This window comes from Haematobia irritans, chromosome 4 (genome assembly GCF_050003625.1).
Source record: "Haematobia irritans isolate KBUSLIRL chromosome 4, ASM5000362v1, whole genome shotgun sequence".
Classification (NCBI taxonomy): Eukaryota; Metazoa; Arthropoda; class Insecta; order Diptera; family Muscidae; genus Haematobia; species Haematobia irritans.
The window spans coordinates 95360879-95383482 of NC_134400.1; the positions used below are offsets into that span (position 1 = coordinate 95360879).

General features: G+C 35.7%; 2 protein-coding genes and 2 long non-coding RNA genes across 5 annotated transcripts in view; 3 read left to right on the forward strand and 1 right to left on the reverse strand.

Moving 5' to 3' along the window:
* Positions 1-16133, forward strand: part of LOC142232713 (putative serine hydrolase) — a 98757-nt gene extending 82624 nt beyond the window's left edge. Inside the window, exons 1-2 of one of the 2 annotated variants that reach the window (XM_075303365.1) lie at positions 4361-4518; positions 15029-16133. In XM_075303365.1, the coding sequence (XP_075159480.1) occupies positions 4495-4518; positions 15029-15967 (963 nt within the window). In that variant the 5' untranslated portion in view covers positions 4361-4494 and the 3' untranslated portion in view covers positions 15968-16133. Of the gene's footprint in view, positions 1-4360; positions 4519-15028 lie in introns of those variants that run through there. The other variant, XM_075303364.1, reaches the window with a different exon arrangement.
* Positions 3112-3873, forward strand: LOC142236888 (uncharacterized). The gene is made up of 2 exons (XR_012722247.1): positions 3112-3219; positions 3283-3873. It is a non-coding gene; the product is annotated as an uncharacterized LOC142236888 (long non-coding RNA).
* A 1986-nt stretch (positions 16134-18119) lies between the features above and the next one.
* On the reverse strand, positions 18120-19929 carry Dus1 (Dihydrouridine synthase 1). Its single transcript, XM_075303363.1, has one exon. The coding sequence runs from the start codon at positions 19746-19748 to the stop codon at positions 18192-18194; it is 1557 nt and encodes a 518-aa protein (XP_075159478.1). The 5' UTR covers positions 19749-19929; the 3' UTR covers positions 18120-18191.
* Positions 19930-20963: 1034 nt separating this feature from the next.
* On the forward strand, positions 20964-21564 carry LOC142236259 (uncharacterized). Its single transcript, XR_012721962.1, has 2 exons — positions 20964-21293; positions 21351-21564. It is a non-coding gene; the product is annotated as an uncharacterized LOC142236259 (long non-coding RNA).
* Positions 21565-22604: the final 1040 nt, after the last annotated feature.

Sequence of the window (22604 nt, forward strand, 5' to 3'; positions counted from 1 at the left end):
AATTTGCTTCTCTTTGAGGCTCCGCAAGCCAAATCTGGGGATCGGTTTATATGGGAGCTATATATAATTATGGACCGATGTGTACCAATTTTTGCATGGCCATTAGAGACCATATACTAACACCATGTACCAAATTTCAGCCGGATCGGATGAAATTTGCTTCTCTTTTAGGCTCCACAAGCCAAATCTGAGGGTCCCCTTATATGGGGGCTATACGTAAAAGTGGACCGATATGGCGCATTTTCAATACCATCCGACCTACATCGATAACAACTACTTGTGCCAAGTTTCAAGTCGATAGCTTGTTTCGTTCGGAAGTTAGCGTGATTTCAACAGACGGACGGACGGACGGACATGCTTAGATCGACTCAGAATTTCACCACGACCCAGAATATATATACTTTATGGGGTCTTAGAGCAATATTTCGATGTGTTAAAAACGGAATTACAAAGTTAATATACCCCCATCCTATGATGGAGGGTATAAAAAAATATAACATTTTTGTTATATCAGCTTGCGGCCCAATAAACACAGGATGAGCGTTTTTCAAATGCAACAACTTTTCAGTTTGAGGGTAAATATAATTTTCAACATAAATTCAACTTGACTTGAAATAGCTCATTTTCAATACATCTTCAAATTGTTTGCGAATTACTTCCAATTTGCCAAAATGTTGACGAAATCTTTGAAAAGGTGTTGAAGATAATATGAGAAAACTTTGACAAAACACTACCCTAAAATGCAACGAAAAAAACCATGTGGTTTTCAATACTTATTTGTGCAACGAAGTTCGTGGTCAATTGCAAGAAATAAAAAAAAATAGAAAATTTTAGACAAATAACCAAATAGTTTATAAAAATAGGTAAGTGAAAATAAACAAGTATATACGGCCGTAAGTTCGGCCAGGCCGAAGCTTATGTACCCTCCATCATGGATTGCGTAGAAACTTCTTCTAAACACTGCCATCCACAATCGAATTACTTAAGTTGCGGTAACGCTTGCCGATGGCAAGGTTTCTTAAAATCTCCTAACACCACCTTCTAAATTGTATGTAAGTCCATACGTGGTATATATTAAATCAAAAAAGATCGATCCAATACGTATATAATTCAGTTTGACAAAGTAGACATAAAATTTTGACAAAATTTTCTACAGAAATAAAATTTTAACAAAAATTTTCTATAGAAATAAAATTTTCACAAAATTTTCTATAGAAATAAACTTCTGACAAAATTTTCTATAGAAATAAAATCTTGGTAGATTATTTTTGGCTCGAGTGGCAACCATGATTATGAACCGAATAAAATTTGAACAAAATTTTCTATAGAAATAAAATTTTGACAATGATGAAAATTTTATTATGAACCGAATAAAATTTTAACAAAATTTTTTCTAGAAATAAAATTTTGACAAAATTTTCTATAGAAATAAAATTTTGACAAAATTTTCTATAGAAATAAAATTTTGACAAAATTTTGTATAGAAATAAAATTTTGATAAAATTTTCTATAGAAATAAAATTTTGGTAGACTATTTTTGGCTCTAGTGGCAACCATGATTATGAACCGATATGGATCAATTTTTGTGTGATTGGACCAATTTTGGTATGGTTGTTAGCGACCATATACTAACACCACGTTCCTAATTTGAACCTGATCGGATGAATTTTGCTCCTCCAAGAGGTTCCGGAGGTCAAATCTGGAAAACGTTTTATATGGGGGCTATATATAATTATGGACCGATATGGACCAATTCTGGCACGGTTCTTAAAGATCATATACTAACACCATGTTCCAAATTACAACCGGATTGGATGAAATTTGCTTCTCTTGGAGACTTCGCAAGTCAAATCTGGGGATCGGTTTATATGGGGGCTATATATAATTATGAACCGATGTGGACCAATTTTTGCATGATTGTTAGAGACCATAACCAATATCATGTACCAAATTTCAGTCGGATCGGATGAAATTTGCTTCTCTTTGAGGCTCCGCAAGCCAAATCTGGGGATCGTTTTATATGGGCGCTATATATAATTATGGACCGATGTGAACCAATTTTTGCACGGTTGTTAGAGACCGTATACCAACACCATGTACCAAATTTCAGCCGGATCGGATGCAATTTGCTTCTCTTTGAGGCTTCGCAAGCCAAATCTGGAGATCGGTTTATATGGGGTCTATATATAATTAAGGACCGATGTGGACCAATTTTTGCATGGTTGTTAGAGACCATATACCAACACCATGTACCAAATTTCAGCCGGATCAGATGAAATTTGCTTCTCTTTGAGGCTCCGCAAGCCAAATCTGGGGATCGGTTTATATGGGGTCTATATATAATTATTGACCGATGTGGACCAAGTTTAGCATGGTTGTTAGAGACATATACCAACATCATGTACCAAATTTCAGCCGGATGGGATGAAATTTTCTTCTCTTTGAGGCTCCGCAAAGCAAATCTGGGGATCGGTTTATATGGGGGCTATATATAATTATGAACCGATGTGGACCAATTTTTGCACGGTTGTTAGAGACCATATACTTACACCATGTACCAAATTTCAGCCGGATTGGATGAAATTTGCTTCTCTTTTAGGCTCCGCAAGCCAAATCTGGGGATCGGTTTATATGGGGGCTATATATAATTATGGACCGATGTGAACCAATTTTTGCATGGTTGTTAGAGACCATATACCAACACCATGTACCAAATTTCAGCCGGATCGGATGAAATATGCTTCTGTTAGAGGCTCCACAAGCCAAATCTGAGGGTCCCTTTATATAGGGGCTATACGTAAAAGTGAACCGATATGGCCCATTTTCAATACCATCCGACCTACATCGATAACAACGACTTGTGCCAAGTTTCAAGTCGATAGCTTGTTTCGTTTGGAAGTTAGCGTGATTTCAACAGACGGACGGACGGACATGCTCAGATCGACTCAGAATTTCACCACGACCCAGAATATATATACTTTATAGGGTCTTAGAGCAATATTTCGATGTGTTACAAACGGAATGACAAAGTTAATATACCCTCATCCTATGATGGAGGGTATAAAAATGAAATAAAACTTTAAGGAAGTCACGAAATGTATATCTCTTTGCAGAAAACTGAAATTATGGATTCTACGTTCTAGAAAACATTAAAAAGCTGGCCGATGAAAAAATTGTGGATAATTAACTGGAACTGCTTCAAATAGTTTATAATAATTGGTACGTCAATATGAAAAATTAAATCAACACGAGAGAAGACACTAAATTTAAATCTCTTTGCAGAAAACTAAAATCTTTGGATGCTACATTCTTGCAAACATTAAGAAGCTGACCAATGAAAAATGAGTGGCTTATCGACAAGAAAAAGTTTCCAGACAAGAAAAAGTTTCCAGAAACATTACAAGTGCAACCTATTAAAATTGTTAAAAACATCAAATTGTTGAAATCAACAACTTCTGGATGAACATGTGCATCACATCGTCAGTTTAATTCATATGCTATTATCAGTTTAAAATGGATATTTTGTGAATTCCTTATGCTGGAAATCAATTCTAACACGCGGTCCAGTACGTTCCTGATTTCAAATTGCCCGCATGTTAATAAATGTTAATGCTGTTTTATGACACCAAAAGGAAGGAAATCGAATTATCAATGCAAAAGTGTTTACTAATAATGTTTAAGATATTTAAAGTTTTGTTGTTTGTTTTTTTTTTTTTTTTGTTTTGTTCTTATTTGTTGATATGTTTAATAAGATTATTATTTATCAATTGGTAATGTAGTGTATTATGTAGTGTAGTGTATTATTATATATTTTATTTTGATGAAAATTAATAAATTATACAAAATTCATAGAATTTTGGCTTTGACTTTCAATTTGAAGCTGGGATATCATTCATACAAATTTAGGTTGAAAAGTATTTGCAACGATGTTAATTTTGAATTTGACTCGCATCGAAAATTGTTTGACAAATTATTGAGTAGCGATGCATTTCAATTTGAGGATAACACTTGAGATATTATTGCTAATGTGTTGAATTTCACTGTTGAGGGTAATGTCTGTTTTTTGTTGAGAACGCGATTTTCTCAACAATTTCTCAACTTGAATATTACCCTAATCCTTTGAAAAAATGTTTGAAAAATTGTTGAAATTTAGCATTTTTCAAACGTTTGTGTTTATTGGGGGGCTGCAATATCAACATTTTTTTGTTTTTTGGGAAGTCCCCATTTAAGTCCCAAAAAATGGCAACACTGTTCTCATCTACGAACTTACGCTAACATCGGCAAACACATGTTGCTGAATTAACCACACTGTGCGTATTCATAACTCAGCAACAGATATGACGTCTGGTGTGTTGTTGTTGAATCACTAAATGTACAGAGTAATTTAAGTTTTACTCTTTGGTCTTTATTAGTTAATATTTAGAAGCCACGAAAACAACAACTCCGGGAATAAATCTTCAAGTTTTGTCGTATTTAGAAGAAAAAAATCTTACAATGACAACTGACATATCCATGAGTGTAAGGAATCAATACAAATATATTGTGGATTAAATATGATCGACTTTTAGTTATTTCGTCGACATAAAAGAATGAATGTTGAGATTAGACAAGTATCCAATTGTTTAAGTTAACAGATAATGAATGATAAACACGCGAAGTGTTGCTACACTTTTTCATGGTGTAATAACGATATGGCATCTCTGAAAACAGTTTTTTCACCCTTGTTCACTCCTTGGATAATTACCCTTTCCACGAGCGGATTATGGAAATATTTTATTTTTATTATTATCTTCTATAACCATACATTTCATCCTTGTAATGAATAAATAAAAGTTTCAAAAAAATATCCAATAACTAAAGGAATACAAATTACGTTTTAAAATCAATGTTGGGTCAAATTGAACCAAGGAGTGCACAAAGGTTAATGAAAGTGTTCTCCAAAATATCTTGCTGTCATTTTGTTATTTTAAATTCGCGAGAGAAGCTAACAAAAGTCTAAAAAAATAATTGTTAAATAAAATAATTTTGTAATAAATTGCAAGTTACATATATACATTGTAAATTACACTGAATAACAAAATGTTTTTGTAGTGGTGTGCAGCGGTGCCAACTCTGACGATTTTTCGTCATTGTGACGATTTTTGATGGAAAATTTGGCCTCTGACGATTTGACGACGACTTTAAACAACTTAGTTATGAGATGACGATTTTTTAAAATGCACGACTCAACTGTTTCCTTTTAAGGGTTTTTATGTCGATTTGACGATTTTTCATAGTGATGCAGTTATAAGTTGACGATTTTCATAAGTTGTAATGTAAACAAGTTATTTTGGATCTCAATAATATGACAATTTATATGTAGCTTGCTCCCAGCCGTCTCCAATGTAGAAAGAAATTTCAAAGCAATCAATATAAATAAACCTAAAATTCGGAATCCTTTTGAAACTTAAACATTGCAAGGTATTCTTTTGTCTAAAAACTATTTAAAGCAAAATAATTCTGATTGCTATGAAGCCAGTTTAGTTAAATTCAGTTTATTTATTTATTCATTACCGATAATAGTAACAATAATAAAAATTGTACATGAGCAAGTAATAAGGATTTAAATTCGCTTGGAGAATAGGAAATTTTGTTACACAATGCAGTACATGTGGTCACAATCAGATATATTAATTTAAATTAGTTTAAAATTTATTTCAATTAATTGTCGTTTAAAAAACTGGAAACTATATGACTTACTGCCATTTTCATGTAGCTCCGTTAGGTTTTAACTGCCAGTTAACAGAAAATAAATTGCAAATATCTTCTGTCCAGTTAACTTTAACTGAAAAATTTTCGTCAGTTAAGATCCTAACTGGCATATGGAATATATATGCAAGATGACAGCTTCGTCCATAATACGGTTTAAAAGTTGGTTAGTAAACGGAACATTAACGGAGCTTTATGAAAATGGGGGTTAATTAGAAATTTAAACGGCATTATTCATGTAACTAAAATGAATAAAACCCCTTTTTTAATAACAGCTTTATTGTGTATACAATTTTCAACTGTTTTATGAGTGACGACTTTTTGACGAATTCTTTGGGATGAATTGACGATTTTGACGAAAAATATTTTTAAAATTGACATTTTCAGCCCAAAACAGTTGGCACCACTGGTGGTGTGGAGTACAATTTAGTTCAATTTTCGTACGAGTTAGTTTATTCTTCCAATAAAACTGTTTACTTTTTTGGTGTACCTGTTATGTTTAGTAAAATTCATCTTGCAGAAAGTTTTAAAAGGGTTTAATTAAAATCGAAAATGTACTTTTCCAAAATTAGTTAAAGGTGGGTATAAAGTTCGAGTTTAGCTGCTAAAATCGTCATTTTTTCACGATTACTTTTCTTTAATAATCCATTTTAAGGAATACAACCTTTGTGAAAATTTGCTTTGGGATATTCCCCACCAAGTTATAATGAAATCTGCAACAAATATGTATAATTTTTATACCCTTCACCACTACTGTAGTACAGGGTATAATAAGTTTGTGCATTTGTATGTAACGCCAAGAAGGAAAAGTCTGAGACCCATCGTTTATTATACCGATCGTCTTAGAATTAAATTCTGAGTCGATTTAGCGATGTCCGTCTGTCTGTCTGTTGGTGTATTTTTGTGTGCAAAGTACAGCTCGCAGTTTTAGTCCGATTGTCCTAAAATTTGGTATAGGGTCCTGTTTCGGCTCAAAGACGAGCCCTATTGATTTTGGAAAAATCGGTTCAGATTTAGATATAGCTGCCATATATATTTTTCACCGATCTGGTCATAATTGGCGTGTATATCAACCGATCTTCCTCAAATTCCGTACATCCGAATATTTTATGAGTCTCGAAAAACTAGCAAAATGTCAGCCAAATCGGTTCAGATTTAGATATAGCTCCCATATATAGCTTTCGTCCGATTTACACTTATTTGCCCACAGAGGCCAATTTTTGGCTCCGATTTAGTTGAAATTTTGCATAGGGAGTAGAATTAGCATTGTAACTATGCGTGCCAAATTTGGTAGATATCGGTTCAGATTTGGATATATCTCCCATATATAGCTTTCGCCCGATTTACACTCATATGACCACAGAGGCCAATTTTTAATCCGATTTAGTTGAAATTTTGCACAGGGAGTAGAATTAGCATTGTAGCTATGCGTGCCAAAATTGATTGATATATATGTTTTTCTGATTTCGACAAAAATGGTCAAAACACCATTTTGTTGTAAAAATGACTCTAATTTTCCTAAACTTCTATTACATATATATCGAGCGATAAATCATAAATAAACTTTTGCGAAGTTTCCTTAAAATTGCTTCAGATTTAAATTTTTTACTAAAATTGTGTTCCACCCTAGTGCATTAGCCAACTTAAATTTTGAGTCTATAGATTTTGTAAAAGTCTATCAAATTCTGTCCAAATCGAGTGATATTTAAATGTATGTATTTGGGACAAACCTTTATATATAGCACCCAACACATTTAACGGATGTGATATGGTATCGAAAATTTAGATCTACAAAGTGGTGCAGGGTATAATATAGGCGGCCCCGCCCGACTTTAGACTTTCCTTTTTTACTGATTTAGTTTTCACATTATTGAAAAAATGATGATTTTAGCGGCTAAACTCGAACTTAATACTCTCCTTAATAGAAATGTAGGGTACAAATAGGAAGGGCCTACTATTCGAGATATTGACCATTGAACATTAATATTTTAATTTTCAGTAAATACGACTACATTTTTTTATTAATTTTTTTACGTATTGGGTATAAATGTACTCTACTAAAAACAGCAGTCGGGTTTTTTGCACTAAGGGTCTAGCGAACAACACATCGTATTTTTAGGATTTAAAATGTTACCAAAGCATATATAAACCTGGACAGTCATCCTTCGTCAAAATGACGACGCGTAATTTCATTTTCGATTTAAAATGCATTTTGGTCGATTAGGAAATGATAAATTTAAGTTATACTAATTCAACCATTTTATGAATTTTTGTCTTAAAGGGTGATACGGTCAAAATTTGGTCAATATAAACTTGACGTATTTCTTTCAATTTTGCATTTAAAAAACCTGAACACCCCTCATTTTGAAGGTGTGTGTGTGTAGAATGTTGCTCCTATTTTGATTTTGGAATTCACTCTTCAGTTGTCAAAATGCCGTCCAAGCAAGAAGAGCAGCGTATCAAAATATTGCTCGCGCATCGCGAAAATCCGAGCTACTCGCACGCAAAGTTGGCAAAATCGCTAAAAGTTGTCAAATCAACCGTTACAAATGTAATTAAAGTATTTGGGGAACGTTTGTCCAGGGAGTCTGGATCGGGGGGAAATCGAAAACCGGAAGCCGCTGAGACGACAAAGAGAGTTGCCAAGCGAAACCCTAACCTCTCTCTCCGAGATGCCGCAAATAAGCTGGGAGTATCGTCTACAACCGTGCATCGAGCCAAAAAACGAGCCGGACTATCGACTTACAAGAAGGTAGTGACTCCAAATCGCGATGATAAACAAAATACGACGGCCAAAGCGCGATCCCGGAGGCTGTACACGACGATGCTGACGAAGTTTGACTGCGTGGTAATGGACGACGAAACCTACGTCAAAGCCGACTACAAGCAGCTCCCGGGACAGGAGTTTTATACGGCAAAAGGAAGGGGAAAGGTAGCAGATATTTCAAGCACATAAAACTGTCAAAGTTCGCAAAGAAATATCTGGTTTGGCAAGCCATCTGTACCTTGAAAAGCAGCATTTTCATAGCTTCCGGGACTGTCAACCAAGAAATTTACGTGAAAGAGTGTTTGAATAAACGTCTGCTGCCTTTCCTGAAGAAACACGGTTGTTCCGTACTGTTTTGGCCGGATTTGGCATCTTGCCATTACGGTAAAAAGGCCATGGAGTGGTACGCCGCCAACAATGTGCAGGTGGTTCCCAAGGACAAGAACCCTCCCAACACGCCAGAGCTCCGCCCAATTGAGAAATACTGGGAACATAAAGAAGACCAAAAAAACTGCTAAGGACGAGCAGCAGTTCAAGGCAAACTGGCTTTCTGCGGCGAAGAGGGTGGACAAGGTGGCTGTACAAAATCTGATGGCAGGTGTCAAGCGTGAGGTCCGGCAATTCGGATTTGGAAAAGCGAAAGCCTAACTGAATATTTTTCCTGAATTTTATACTAATTGAACTTGAAAAAGAAATTTAATTTGATTTTTTAAATAAACGATTTCACCGATTTACACGCGTTTTCCCTTGACCAAATTTTGACCGTATCACCCTTTATACTATTTAACAAGTATATACAGCAGTAAGTTCGGCCGGGCCGAATCTTAAATACCCACCACCATGAACCAAATATTAGGGTTTCCTTTGAAATTTCAGGAGGGCTTGAGGACACTTCCCGAAGATAAATTTAAAGATTTCATCCATGAGGACTATATCAGATTCTGGATTTATAAGAACCATTTTTGTTTGAGTTTTAGAGGAATCATTAACATCTCTTGTAAGTGTGCAAGAAAATTATAAAATAACGTCTTGATTTGAAATCTTAAATCTGTAGAAGTAAAATCTGGAAATTTTACATTGAGTTTCAAGCAATTTTCATCATCAATGCGCCTTCTACACCCTCAAGAAGTGAAGTCGGTCTATATGGAAGCATTACCAAATGGACCTATAAAAACCTAATCCGATACACGTTTTTGTGAGCCTAAAATACCAGAATATTTACAATTTCAGGCAAATCAGATAAAAACTACGGTTTCTAGAAACCCAAGGAGTTAAATCGGGAGATCGTTCTTATGGGGGCTATACTGAAATATGGACCGATGCTCACCGTTTTCGGCACACCTCTTTATGACCCGAAAATACCTCTAGATTTCCCATTTCAGGCAAATAGGATAAAAACTTCGGATTCTAGAAGCCCAAGAAGTAAAATCGGGAAATCGGTCTATATGGGGGCTATACCAAAATATGGACCGATCCTCACCATTTTCGGCACACTTCTTTATGGTCCTAAAATACCTCTAGATTTCCAATTTCAGACAAATTGGATAAAAAACAAGTATATACGGCCGTAAGTTCGGCCAGGCCGAAGCTTATGTACCCTCCATCATGGATTGCGTAGAAACTTCTTCTAAACACTGCCATCCACAATCGAATTACTTAAGTTGCGGTAACGCTTGCCGATGGTAAGGTATCTTAAACCTCCTAACACCATCTTCTAAATTGTATGACAAAATTTTCTATAGAAAGAAAATTTTGACAAAAATTCCTACAGAAATAAAATTTTAACAAAATTTTCTATAGAAATAAACTTTTGACAAAATTTTCTATAGAAATAAAATCTTGGTAGATTATTTTTGGCTCGAGTGGCAACCATGATTATGAACCGAATAAAATTTGAACAAAATTTTCTATAGAAATACAATTTTGACAAAATTTTCTATAGAAATAAAATTTTGACAATGATGAACATTTTATTATGAACCGAATAATATTTTAACAAAATTTTCTCTAGAAATAAAATTTTGAAAAAATTTTCTATAGAAATAAAATTTTGACAAAATTTTTTATAAAAAAAAATTTTGGTAGATTATTTTTGGCTCTAGTGGCAACCATGATTATGGACCGATATGGACCAATTTTTGTGTGATTGGACCAATTTTGGTATGGTTGTTAGCGACCATATACTAACACCACGTTCCTAATTTGAACCGGATCGGATGAATTTTGCTCTTCCAAGAGGCTCCGGAGGTCAAATCTGGAGAACGTTTTATATGGGGGCTATATATAATTATGGACCGATATGGACCAATTCTGGCACGGTTGTTAAAGATCATATACTAACACCATGTTCCAAATTACAACCGGATTGGATGAAATTTGCTTCTCTTGGAGACTTCGCAAGCCAAATCTGGGGATCGTTTTATATGGGGGCTATATATAATTATGAACCGATGTGGACCAATTTTTGCATGGTTGTTAGAGACCATATGCCAATGTCATGTACTAAATTTCAGGCGGATCGGATGAAATTTGCTTCTCTTTGAGGCTTTGCAAGCCAAATCTGGAGATCGGTTTATATGGGGGCTATATATAATTATGGACCGATGTGGACCAATTTTTGCATGGTTGTTAGAGACCATATACCAACATTATGTACCAAATTTCAGCCGGATCGGATGAAATATGCTTATCTTTGATGCTCCGCAACCCAAATCTAGGGATCGGTTTATATGGGCGCTATATATAATTATAGACCGATATGAACCAATTTTTGCACGGTTGTTAGAGACCATATACCAACACCATGTACCAAATTTCAGCCGGATCGGATGAAATATGCTTCTCTTAGAGGCTCCACAAGCCAAATCTGGGGATCGGTTTATATGGGGGCTATACGTAAAAGTGGACCGATATGGACCAATTTTCGCATGGTTGTTAGAGACCATATACCAACACAATGTACCAAATATCAGCCGGATCGGATGAAATTTGCTTCTCTTAGAGCAATCGCAAGCCAAATTTGGAGGTCCGTTTATATGGGGGCTATACGTAAAAGTGGACCGATATGGACCAATTTTCGCATGGTTATTGGAGACCACATACCAACACCATATACCAAATTTCAGCCGGATCGGATGAAATTTGCTTCTCTTAGAGCCTCCACAAGTCAAATCTGGGGATCGGTTTATATGGGGGCTATATATAATTATGGACCGATGTGGACCAATTTTTGCACGGTTGTTAGAGACCATATACCAACACCATGTACCAAATTTCAGCCGGATCGGATGAAATATGCTTCTGGTAGAGGCTCTACAAGCCAAATCTGAGGGTCCCTTTATATGGGGGCTATACGTAAAAGTGAACCGATATGGCCCATTTTCAATACCATCCGACCTACATCGATAACAACTACTTGTGCCAAGTTTCAAGTCGATAGCTTGTTTCGTTCGGAAGTTAGCGTGATTTCAACAGACGGACGGACGGACGGACATGCTTAGATCGACACAGAATTCCACCACGACCCAGAATATATATACTTTATGAGGTCTTAGAGCAATATTTCGATGTGTTACAAACGGAATGACAAAGTTAATATACCCCCATCCTATGATGGAGGGTATAATAAGGTTTCTATAAGCTCAAGACCCCAAATCGGGAGGTCGTTTTATATGGGGAACATACCAAAACATGGACCGATACTCACAATTTTTGGCACACGTATTTGTGGTCCTACAATACCTCTAGATTTCCAATTTCCGGTAAATTGAATAAAAACTGCGATTTCTATAAGCCAAAGAAGTAAAATCGGGAGATGGGTCTTTATGGGGGCTATACCAAAATATGGACCGATACTCACAATTTTTGGCACACGTATTTGTGGTCCGACAATACCTCTAGATTTCCATTTTCAGGTAAATTGAATAAAAACTGCGGTTTCTATAAGCCCAAGAAGTAAAATCGGGAGATCGGTCTATATGGGGGCTATACCAAAATATGGACCGATACTCACAATTTTTGGCACACGTATTTGTGGTCCTACAATACCTCTAGATTTCCAATTTCCGGTAAATTGAATAAAAACTGCGATTTCTATAAGCCAAAGAAGTAAAATCGGGAGATGGGTCTATATGGGGGCTATACCAAAATATGGACCAATACTCACAATTTTCGGCACACGTATTTGTGGTCCGACAATACCTCTAGATTTCCAATTTCAGGTAAATTGAATAAAAACTGCGGTTGCTATAAGCCCAAGAAGTAAAATCGGGAGATCGGTCTATATGGGGGCTATGCCAAAACGTGGACCGATACTCACCATTTTTGGCACACCTCTTTGCGGTCACAAAATACCTCCAGATTTCAAATTTCAGGCAAATTGGATAAAAACTACGGTTTCTATAAGCCCAAGACCCCAAATCGGGAGGTCGGTTTATATGGGGACTATATCAAAACCTGGACCGATACAGCCCATCTTCGAACTTGACCTGCCTGCAGACAAAAGACGAGTTTGTGCAAAATTTCAGCACGATTGCTTCATTATTGAAGACTGTAGCGTGATTACAACAGACAGACAGACAGACAGACAGACAGACAGACAGACGGACAGACGGACATTGTTATATCGTCTTAGAATTTCTCCCTGATCAGGAATATATATACTTTATATAGTCGGAAATCGATATTTCGATGCGTTACAAACGGAATGACAAACTTATTATACCCCCGTCACCATTCTATGGTGGTGGGTATAAAAACAAATTGAATAAGGAAATAAACTCAATTTTGGTTCTTATTTTTGCTCACGATGCAAGCGTCGTGAAATAAGCCGTAGTCAAAATGACGAAGGATGACGTTAGTGTACAAAAAATAAGGATGTCTTTCCAGGGTTAAGAAACAAAAATAGTTTGTCTTTTGCATATTCTTGCATTTTGATATCCTTACACACAAAATTTTTCTCTGATTCAATCACAAAATTAAACGATCCAATTGATTTTTAATTGAAATGTCTTCAAATGATAGTATCAATTAAAAAATAATTGAAAGTCACTTAAAAAATTATTGATCCAATTAAAAAATAATTGATTATATTAATTTTTGTGATTGATTTTTGTTTCAAATTAAAAAATTTGTTAAATCATATCAACATGTTAAAATTTTTTAATACTCAATTAAGACTTTAATTGGAAAATTTTTCGCAAATACAAGACCTGTTTTTATATACCTGTGGACAAAACCCCATAAAATAGGACAATTATGTTGTGTATAGTTTTTGAAGGCGCATCATTCTGTGCGGTATCTGCCCTAGATCGGGAGATATAGAATGGCGAAAACAACACAACTCGCGAATTTTTTAAGTTTAATTTTGACAAAACAACATATCTCATCATATTTTAAAATCGAAATACTTTATGATACTTTTGACAAAACAACATAAGTCCACATAAGGTTTGTTTAATTGACCCAATAAGATATTTCGTGTCATGGTGTTTTTCGAAAAAAAAAAAAATAAAAATAAACGCTTATTTAACTTCAGTTGTGTTGTTTTTTAGTCAGATTATGATATGGATTTAATGCGACAAAACACCATAAATAGAGATATGCTATTTTTTAAAATAAAATATTATACGACAAAACAACATAAGTTCGTAATTCCTAATTTTATCTGAATCGGAGGGTGCTAGGTGGTTTTGGCAAAGTCTAAAAATAAGCTATCGAAAAGGTCTATCACATAAATATTAAACATTTTCCAGACATTTTCTACAGAAGGTTTTGTGACCCCTTAAAGGTGTATTTTCGCTCTCCTGTAAAATTAAGTTTTTAGACTTATGGGTTTTGTCATAAATCCACAGATACTGTTTATTATCTTACGATACCTTCTACATTATTTTTTTTTTCTTGCTTCAGCCAAAGTGAAACATGTATTATTGCTATAAATCGTAAAATAAAGCAGACAATGTTTGCTATTTCAAGAAACCGTGACTGTTTCCCCTTTTCAGCAGGCTGTATTATCAGACTTTTCCGCTATGTCTACTAACAAATTTCAACAACTCAACAACTTAAAGACGGTAACCCCAGCTACTGCAATCTGCTACAACTAAATTACGACTACATGACACTCAAGAAGAAAATTTTATATAACATATAGTCGGAATGCGACCTATATCAAAGTAACCGGACGCGACCTATATTCAGTACAGTATTTCAAATTTCGAATTGTGTATCCAATTTAATTTATTTATTTATTTATTAATCCACGAAGTAATAACCCGATAGCTTACAATTTCACCCTTTTTGACGGAGACTGATAGGATACAAACACAATATTAAATTTAATATGCCGTCCATCCCATTGTGTAGGGTGTAAAAATGATGGAAATAAAAAACAAAAAGGAATCTTATCTTAAATTACCAATGTCGCCTTATCACTTATCAAACCAAAAATATCACAATACGTCTTATACACATAATTCTTATTTATTCTTGTTTTGTTTGTTTTCGTTTGACCTTTAGCACAGTGAAGTACGAATTCCTGTTCCATGGGGCCATATATCGGGCCGATGGTATGGTGATCAGAATGAAAGACCCATATTGGCCCTACACGGCTGGCAGGATAACTGTGGTACATTTGCTAAATTAGCACCTCTTATAGCACCTTACCGTAGTCTATTATGCATAGACTTACCTGGTCATGGTCATTCTAGCCACTTGCCCATTGGAATACTTTATAATAATATTGAATTTGTTCGTGTCATTACAAGACTTATGAAAATCTACAAATGGAAAAAGGTCAGTTTGATGGGTCACTCGATGGGAGGATCAGTTGCATTCCATTATGCGGCATTTTATCCTGATCGCGTTGATATGGTTATTAGTTTGGATATAATCAAAAATTTCTACTGGACACCAAATCTATTAAGCTCCGTATTGTCGCAAATCGTTGAGAAGGCTTTAAGGGATAACGATAGACTATTGGATAAACAGCCATCAGAACCGCCTAGTTATACTTTAAAAGAATGCGAAATGTTGCTATACGAAGGATCTCAGAAATCTGTGGAATTGGAAAATTGTAAATATATTCTGGAACGTAATCTCAGTAAATCTGAGTTATATCCTGATAAATATTACTTTTCACGCGATGGCCGTATTAAATACTTGACTGAATTTAATCCCAACATGGAATTAGCATTGGAAATGGGTAAAAGGATTTGTAAGAAAACCATACCGTATTTGGTTATCAAGGGAGGTAAATCGTCAAATATAAGTGCTGTCGCATCGGAATTGGATGATTTCATGATAAAAAATAATCCTAATTTTGAGAGTATTATGTACGCTGACGGAACCCATCATTTGCATTTGAATCATGCCAAGCCTGTCGCCCAGATGATTATTGGCTTTTTACAAAAATACGAAAAATCAGAAACAGCTAAAAGGGTAAAATCGAACTTGTGATACGAATGAAAAGGCAAACAAATTTCATTTAGTTACTATACTTACACGCATACAAAACAACACTTCATCTATTAAATCTACATATATTTACTATAAATTAAATGGAAACTAGAAAGTTTCTAGTAGACACTTAAAATGAAATAAAATATATATATATTTTCCATAATTTTTTTAACGAGTAGATTTTAGTTTTTTTTACAAATAAAGGGTGATACGGTCAAAATTTGGTCAATATAAACTTGACGTATTTCTTTCAATTTTGCATTTAAAAAACCTGAACACCCTTCATTTTGAAGGTGTGTGTGTGTAGACTGTTGCTCCTATTTTGATTTTGGAATTCACTCTTCAGTTGTCAAAATGCCGTCCAAGCAAGAAGAGCAGCGTATCAAAATTTTGCTCGCGCATCGCGAAAATCCGAGCTACTCGCACGCAAAGCTGGCAAAATCGCTAAAAGTTGCCAAATCAACCGTTACAAATGTAATTAATGTGTTTGGAGAACGTTTGTCGACAGCCAGGAAGTCTGGATCGGGGGGAAATCGAAAACCGGAAGCCGCTGAGACGACAAAGAGAGTTGCCGGTAGTTTCAAGCGAAACCCTAACCTCTCTCTCCGAGATGCCGCAAATAAGCTGGGTGTATCGTCTACAACCGTGCATCGAGCCAAAAAACGAGCCGGACTATCGACTTACAAGAAGGTAGTGACTCCAAATCGCGATGATAAACAAAATACGACGGTCAAAGCGCGATCCCGGAGGCTGTACACGACGATGCTGACGAAGTTTGACTGCGTGGTAATGGACGACGAAACCTACGTCAAAGCCGACTACAAGCAGCTTCCGGGACAGGAATTTTATACGGCAAAAGGAAGGGGAAAGGTAGCAGATATTTTCAAGCACATAAAACTGTCAAAGTTCGCAAAGAAATATCTGGTTTGGCAAGCCATCTGTACCTGTGGCTTGAAAAGCAGCATTTTCATAGCTTCTGGGACTGTCAACCAAGAAATTTACGTGAAAGAGTGTTTGAATAAACGTTTGGATTTGGCATCTTGCCATTACGGTAAAAAGGCCATGGAGTGGTACGCCGCCAACAATGTGCAGGTGGTTCCCAAGGACAAGAACCCTCCCAACACGCCAGAGCTCCGCCCAATTGAGAAATACTGGGCTATTGTCAAGCGGAACCTAAAGAAGACCAAAAAAACTGCTAAGGACGAGCAGCAGTTCAAGGCAAACTGGCTTTCTGCGGCGAAGAAGGTGGACAAGGTGGCTGTACAAAATCTGATGGCAGGTGTCAAGCGTGAGGCCCGGCAATTCGGATTTGGAAAAGCGAAAGCCTAACTGAATATTTTTCCTGAATTTTATACTAATTGAACTTGAAAAAGAAATTTAATTTGATTTTTTAAATAAACGATTTCACCGATTTACACGCGTTTTCCCTTGACCAAATTTTAACCGTATCACATATCTATTTTTATCATATCCTGTAAAGTATCCCACGGAACAGATCTAGCGTACCATTTTGTATGTTGAAATTAATTAATTAAGAAAATTACAAAAAATAAAGGTGGTTTTCGGTTCGAAACCCAAACATAGTATCCAAATTAACAAAAAAAAAAAAACTATGGCTATCGGGACAATACACGGCAGCTTCCTAGTGACCGTACAAAATACCATACATATTCGATGCTATACTATTAAAAGTAACCGACAAATTAAACCGATTTTCGCTGTGAAAATCGGACGTAGTAGTTTAATGATTAAAACTTCGAAATTTTTATCAGTGGGATATCCCAAAGTGCTCCAGAGCAAGGCATTGAAGATTTGTTTGAAATAGTCTGACCCATGAAGTAGACTCAGTATTGTTCATTGATTCAATCATCAATTTGATAGAATCCACTAAGGGTTAAATTCCGTTCAAAGCGATTAATATTTTTGTTTGGTCCACACTGGCGCAAAATAGTTTATTAGCTGACTATGGCTTCAGAGCCGATTATGCCCAATTTTTTTTAAGGACATCAATGTGGATATAAGTCAATATAGAGTACAGAGAGTAAATAAGTAGTATATATCTTGAGGCTTCTGCCAAATCCAACCAGTAAGCTGCACTAGATCTCACTAGACTACTCATGTATTGAATTTTATAAATAAAAGAAAAAGATTTCCTATGTGTATTTATTCATACAAAAAAATTGTTAAATTTTACTAAAAGAAAGACATTTTCAAACCGAGATCAGCTATTCTGTTGTACTGATGTTTGATTAACCCCATTTGTTGTATTTGTTGCCGGCTGTAATTTTTGCTCTGCTTCCTCGTTCATGCTTTTATCTGAGTCTTCTTCTAGTCCTTCAGCTACACCAGAATCATGTTTAGACTCCTCAAATAATTTTGCTTTTGCCCTACGAGATTTAATCAGAATTCCGTGTCCTGGACAATCCATATCCTCACTGTAACATTTATCGCGGCAGCATATGCGACACAATTGAAACTCACATTTTGAACCCATGGGATTTGTGCAATCTGTGCAGGTTTCTAAATTACGTTCATGCCGGCCTTCAGGTTTATTAGGGCGACGCATTCGCCGACGTAATTTTTTCATACGTTTCCTGGAAATCTCCTGTCCATCGTTGTCGAAATACTGGCGTTTTTCCCGATTCGGATCTTCAGCTAAACGAGCTTTTTCTGCTAGTATTTGTTTATGCATTTCAGGCGGTACTCTTATGTAGGGCTGACAAAGCCACAATGGCAGTGCCAGGTTATATGCAAGTTCTTCCTGTACTACACTGGGATCTAACTCTTCAGCCTCGTATACTTGTTGTCCTTCGTGATATGGTTCATATTTGTTTTGTATTTTATTAACAACATCGCGAAACTTTTCAATGTTGTTGGCCACTGCCAATTCTTCGCGTAATTCGCTGTTTGGCTTCAGATTCATCAAATGATGGAATATTTTGAAACAGTGGCCCCTAATATAGGAAATAGGGCAAGGATACTTTTCGACAAAACTTAAGTATTCATTTGCCATTTCCCATGATTTCGGGGCTTGGCCTGTAAATATTGCGGGATTATGTAAATTCCCCTCTGCCGTCATAACCCCATCAACACCAGTTTCCTCTATGCACCGGTGAATGTCCTCTATTCCTAATATATTACCATTAGCAAACATAGGAATCTTTATATTGCGCCTTACATCACGAATGTAAGACCAGTCTGCTATTCCAGTAAGAGGTCCTTTTTGCTCCCTAGTTCTTCCATGAACTGTTAGCAATTGACATCCTGATTTCTCCAACATTTTGGCATAGCGTATTGTTCTCTGGCGATCTTCGAATATTCGTATTTTACACGTGACTGGTACTTTGAGGTTTATGTGTAATGTTCTCACGATTTCTTCCAATAGGTCCCATTCTTCCTGCAAAAATGCTCCATAGTGACCGCGCTTTGCAATTGCTTGAGGACATCCTAGGTTTATGTCGATAGCATCACAATGGTCTTGTGCTAGCATAGCAGCATTCAATAGAACTTTTGGATCATTCCCACAGAATTGAATGATAAGCGGGCGATCCTCTGGACATGTTTGCAAGGCATCTTTCCTATATTTAATATCATTTGCAAAAAGGTTACTGTGAAACATAGGTGAATAACAAAGATCGGCTTTGTACTTCCGGCACATCATTCTCCAAGCTAACTCGCTTTGATCAACCATTGGTGCAACAACATATTTCGGCGACTTCAATGTCTTGTGGTAAAAATCATATCCGCTCAACTTCTCGTATTTGGGTTTATGTTCCATTTCTACCAAGTTCTTTAATATGTATTTATGTACACTATTGAGGACTAGCGATTGTGTTAATGACGCGTTACACGATATTAATTAATTAAAGAAACAAAATGTCGTAAGAATTTTAGTTTGCAAAACAAAAATGCTACACGTTTTTAAACAACAGCTGGTTCGCTCAATGAAAATAGTATGTTTTTGTTTTCTTCTTTAATGTTACCACCACAGAGACGGAAGTGTGTTGTTCGCGTTTAAAAACGCTCGTGCCCAACTATTCGACACATATTCCAAGTATTGGCCACACTATAAGTTACGTTCGAAAGCATAATCCGTATACAAATGAAATGAATGGAGCATTATGCGCCGTCCAAACCGGAAGGAATGTTTCGATTACATTAACAAAAGAAGAATCGATTATGCCGTCGAACATAACTTAAGTGTGTCCAATATCGGGGATATTTTTGACACGAGCACTGTCGTCCGGATAAACTTATGCGTCGTCAGACTATAAGTTTTTCCGGACGGAATCGCAATAAACACAGGATGAGCGTTTTTCAAATGCAACAACTTTTCAGTTTGAGGGTAAATATAATTTTCAACATAAAGTCAACTTAACTTGAAACAGCTCATCTTCAATACATCTTCAAATTGTTTGCGAATTACTTCCAATTTGCCAAAATGTTGATGAAATCTTTGAAAACGTGTTGAATATAATATGAGAAAACTTTGACAAAACACTACCCTAAAATGCAACGAAAAAACATGAGGTTTTCAATACTTATTTGTGCAACCAAGTTCGGGGTCAATTGGAAGAAATAAAAAAATTGGTAAATTTTAGAAATAACTGAATTTACACCAAGTAGTTTATAATAATAGGTACGTGAAAATAAAATTCAAATTCAAAAAATGTTGGCAGGGTAGGCAAAAATGGCCGAAATACCCACATTTTCCTTATCCATCACTACTCTTCTAACAGTAGTGATGGCAAAATACTTTCATGTACATTTTGTACTTTTTGATATGCTTCCCCATCACAGCTCGCGATGGTTGTGGTGACATTTACGAGTCTGTGGTAGCGATGAGGATGAAATGGAACTTTGAAATGCTGGCAGGAAAGGCATCGGCAGTTATAATTTCAAATTGTCTGCCAAAAAATTTAATAGAATGAAAAGATTTATATAAAAGAATATTTGTTACTATAAAGAAGGTTCTAAATCCTATTTTCCTTACGTTTCATAAGGGCGGCAGAGAACTGAACTGGGTGACGCCGACGCAAACTGTATGATATTTGAGAGAAGCGCCGACAAAAACTGCATGGCATTCCCTGCCAGCATTTCAAAGTTCCATTTCAACCTCATCGTTACCACAGACTCGTAAATGTCACTTCAACCATCATGAAAAGGTACATCAAAAAGTACATGCAAGTAATTTGCCATCCCTACTGTTAAAAAAGCCATTTTTTTGTGAAACGCCAAGCGCAACCAGCTTGTTATATTTTAATTAAATAAAAACGAAAATAAAGTTCTGAAAACATAGATTATACGCTTAAAATTGTGAAAGGTATATTGGTGAACAATTTGGTGATTTTCCAAATGGAATAAAGTGATTGTTTTTCAGATATTTTACAGACACGCTGCCTCCATGGAATAAAAACACTGGTTGATAGACGCAGCAACATGTAACTCGCTACTTGTAACTAAACATCATCATTAATGCCAAAAATTATGTTAAATGTAATGTGATAGTGGTATAAATGTTATATTTTTAAGAATTTGTAAATGTTTAATCAAATTAATAAATATCTAAACAAACGTGTTTTACTCGACCACAATGATTCTTTTACAACTATCTTAAAATGCACTTTTTCTGATTGTTTGGAGGGTCCCTTATTGGCGTCGTTCTAAATTGATCTATAAAGGCACCTAATAATTGCACTCATGCGAAACATTTTTGTAGTAACTTGGCGTGGTACAACTTGTCAATAGTGACGGCGCTTTTCCGACGAGTTTTTGATGTCGTATATGATTGTTTTCGACGTAGTGGGGATTCTCAAAAGAGTCCCCAAATTCAAAAAATGTTGGCAGGGATTAGATAAATTTCCTCATGACTGCGATAGCGCAACCAGCTTGTTATATTTTATTTAAATAAAAACGAAAATAAAGTTCTGAAAACATAGATATTACGCTTAAAATTGTGAAAGGTATATGGTGAACAATTTTCGACTTTCCAAATAGAATAAAGTGATCGTTTTTTCCAGGCACGCTGTCTCCATCGAAAATAAACAAACTGGCTGATAGACGCTGCAATATGTAACTTGCTACTTAAAACTCAACATCATTCTTTTATTAATGCAAAAAATTATGTTAAATGTGATGAGATAAACCGAAAAATGTTATATTTATAAAAAATTATAAATGTTTAATCAAATCAATAAACATCTACACAATCGTGTTTTACTTGACCACAATGATTCTTCTATAATTACCTTAAAATGCACTTTTTCTGATAGATTGCAGGGGTTCTTATTGGCGTCCTTCGAAATTGATCTAAATAGGCACCTAATAATTGCACTGATGAGAAACTTTTTCGTAGTAACTTGGCGTGGTACAACTTCTCAATAGTGACGGCGCTTTTCCGACGAGTTTTTGATGTCGTATATGATTGTTTTCGACGTAGTGGGGATTCTCAGAAGCGCCCCCAAATTCAAAAAATGTTGGCAGGGTTAATAAAGAATTTATCAAAACAGCGCAACGTCGGTTAAGGTAGAATTACATACCATGCGTTCAATGCGTCCGATGATTGAAGAGTTGAAATTTCTCTTTGAAATCAAAAGATCGAATAGTCTGCCGCAAACAGAAAAAAATCAACCCT

Excerpts from the sequence above, each read along its gene's own strand:
- Dus1 (XM_075303363.1), bottom strand. The coding sequence starts at position 19,748 with ATGGAACATAAACCCAAATACGAGAAGTTGAGCGGATATGATTTTTAC.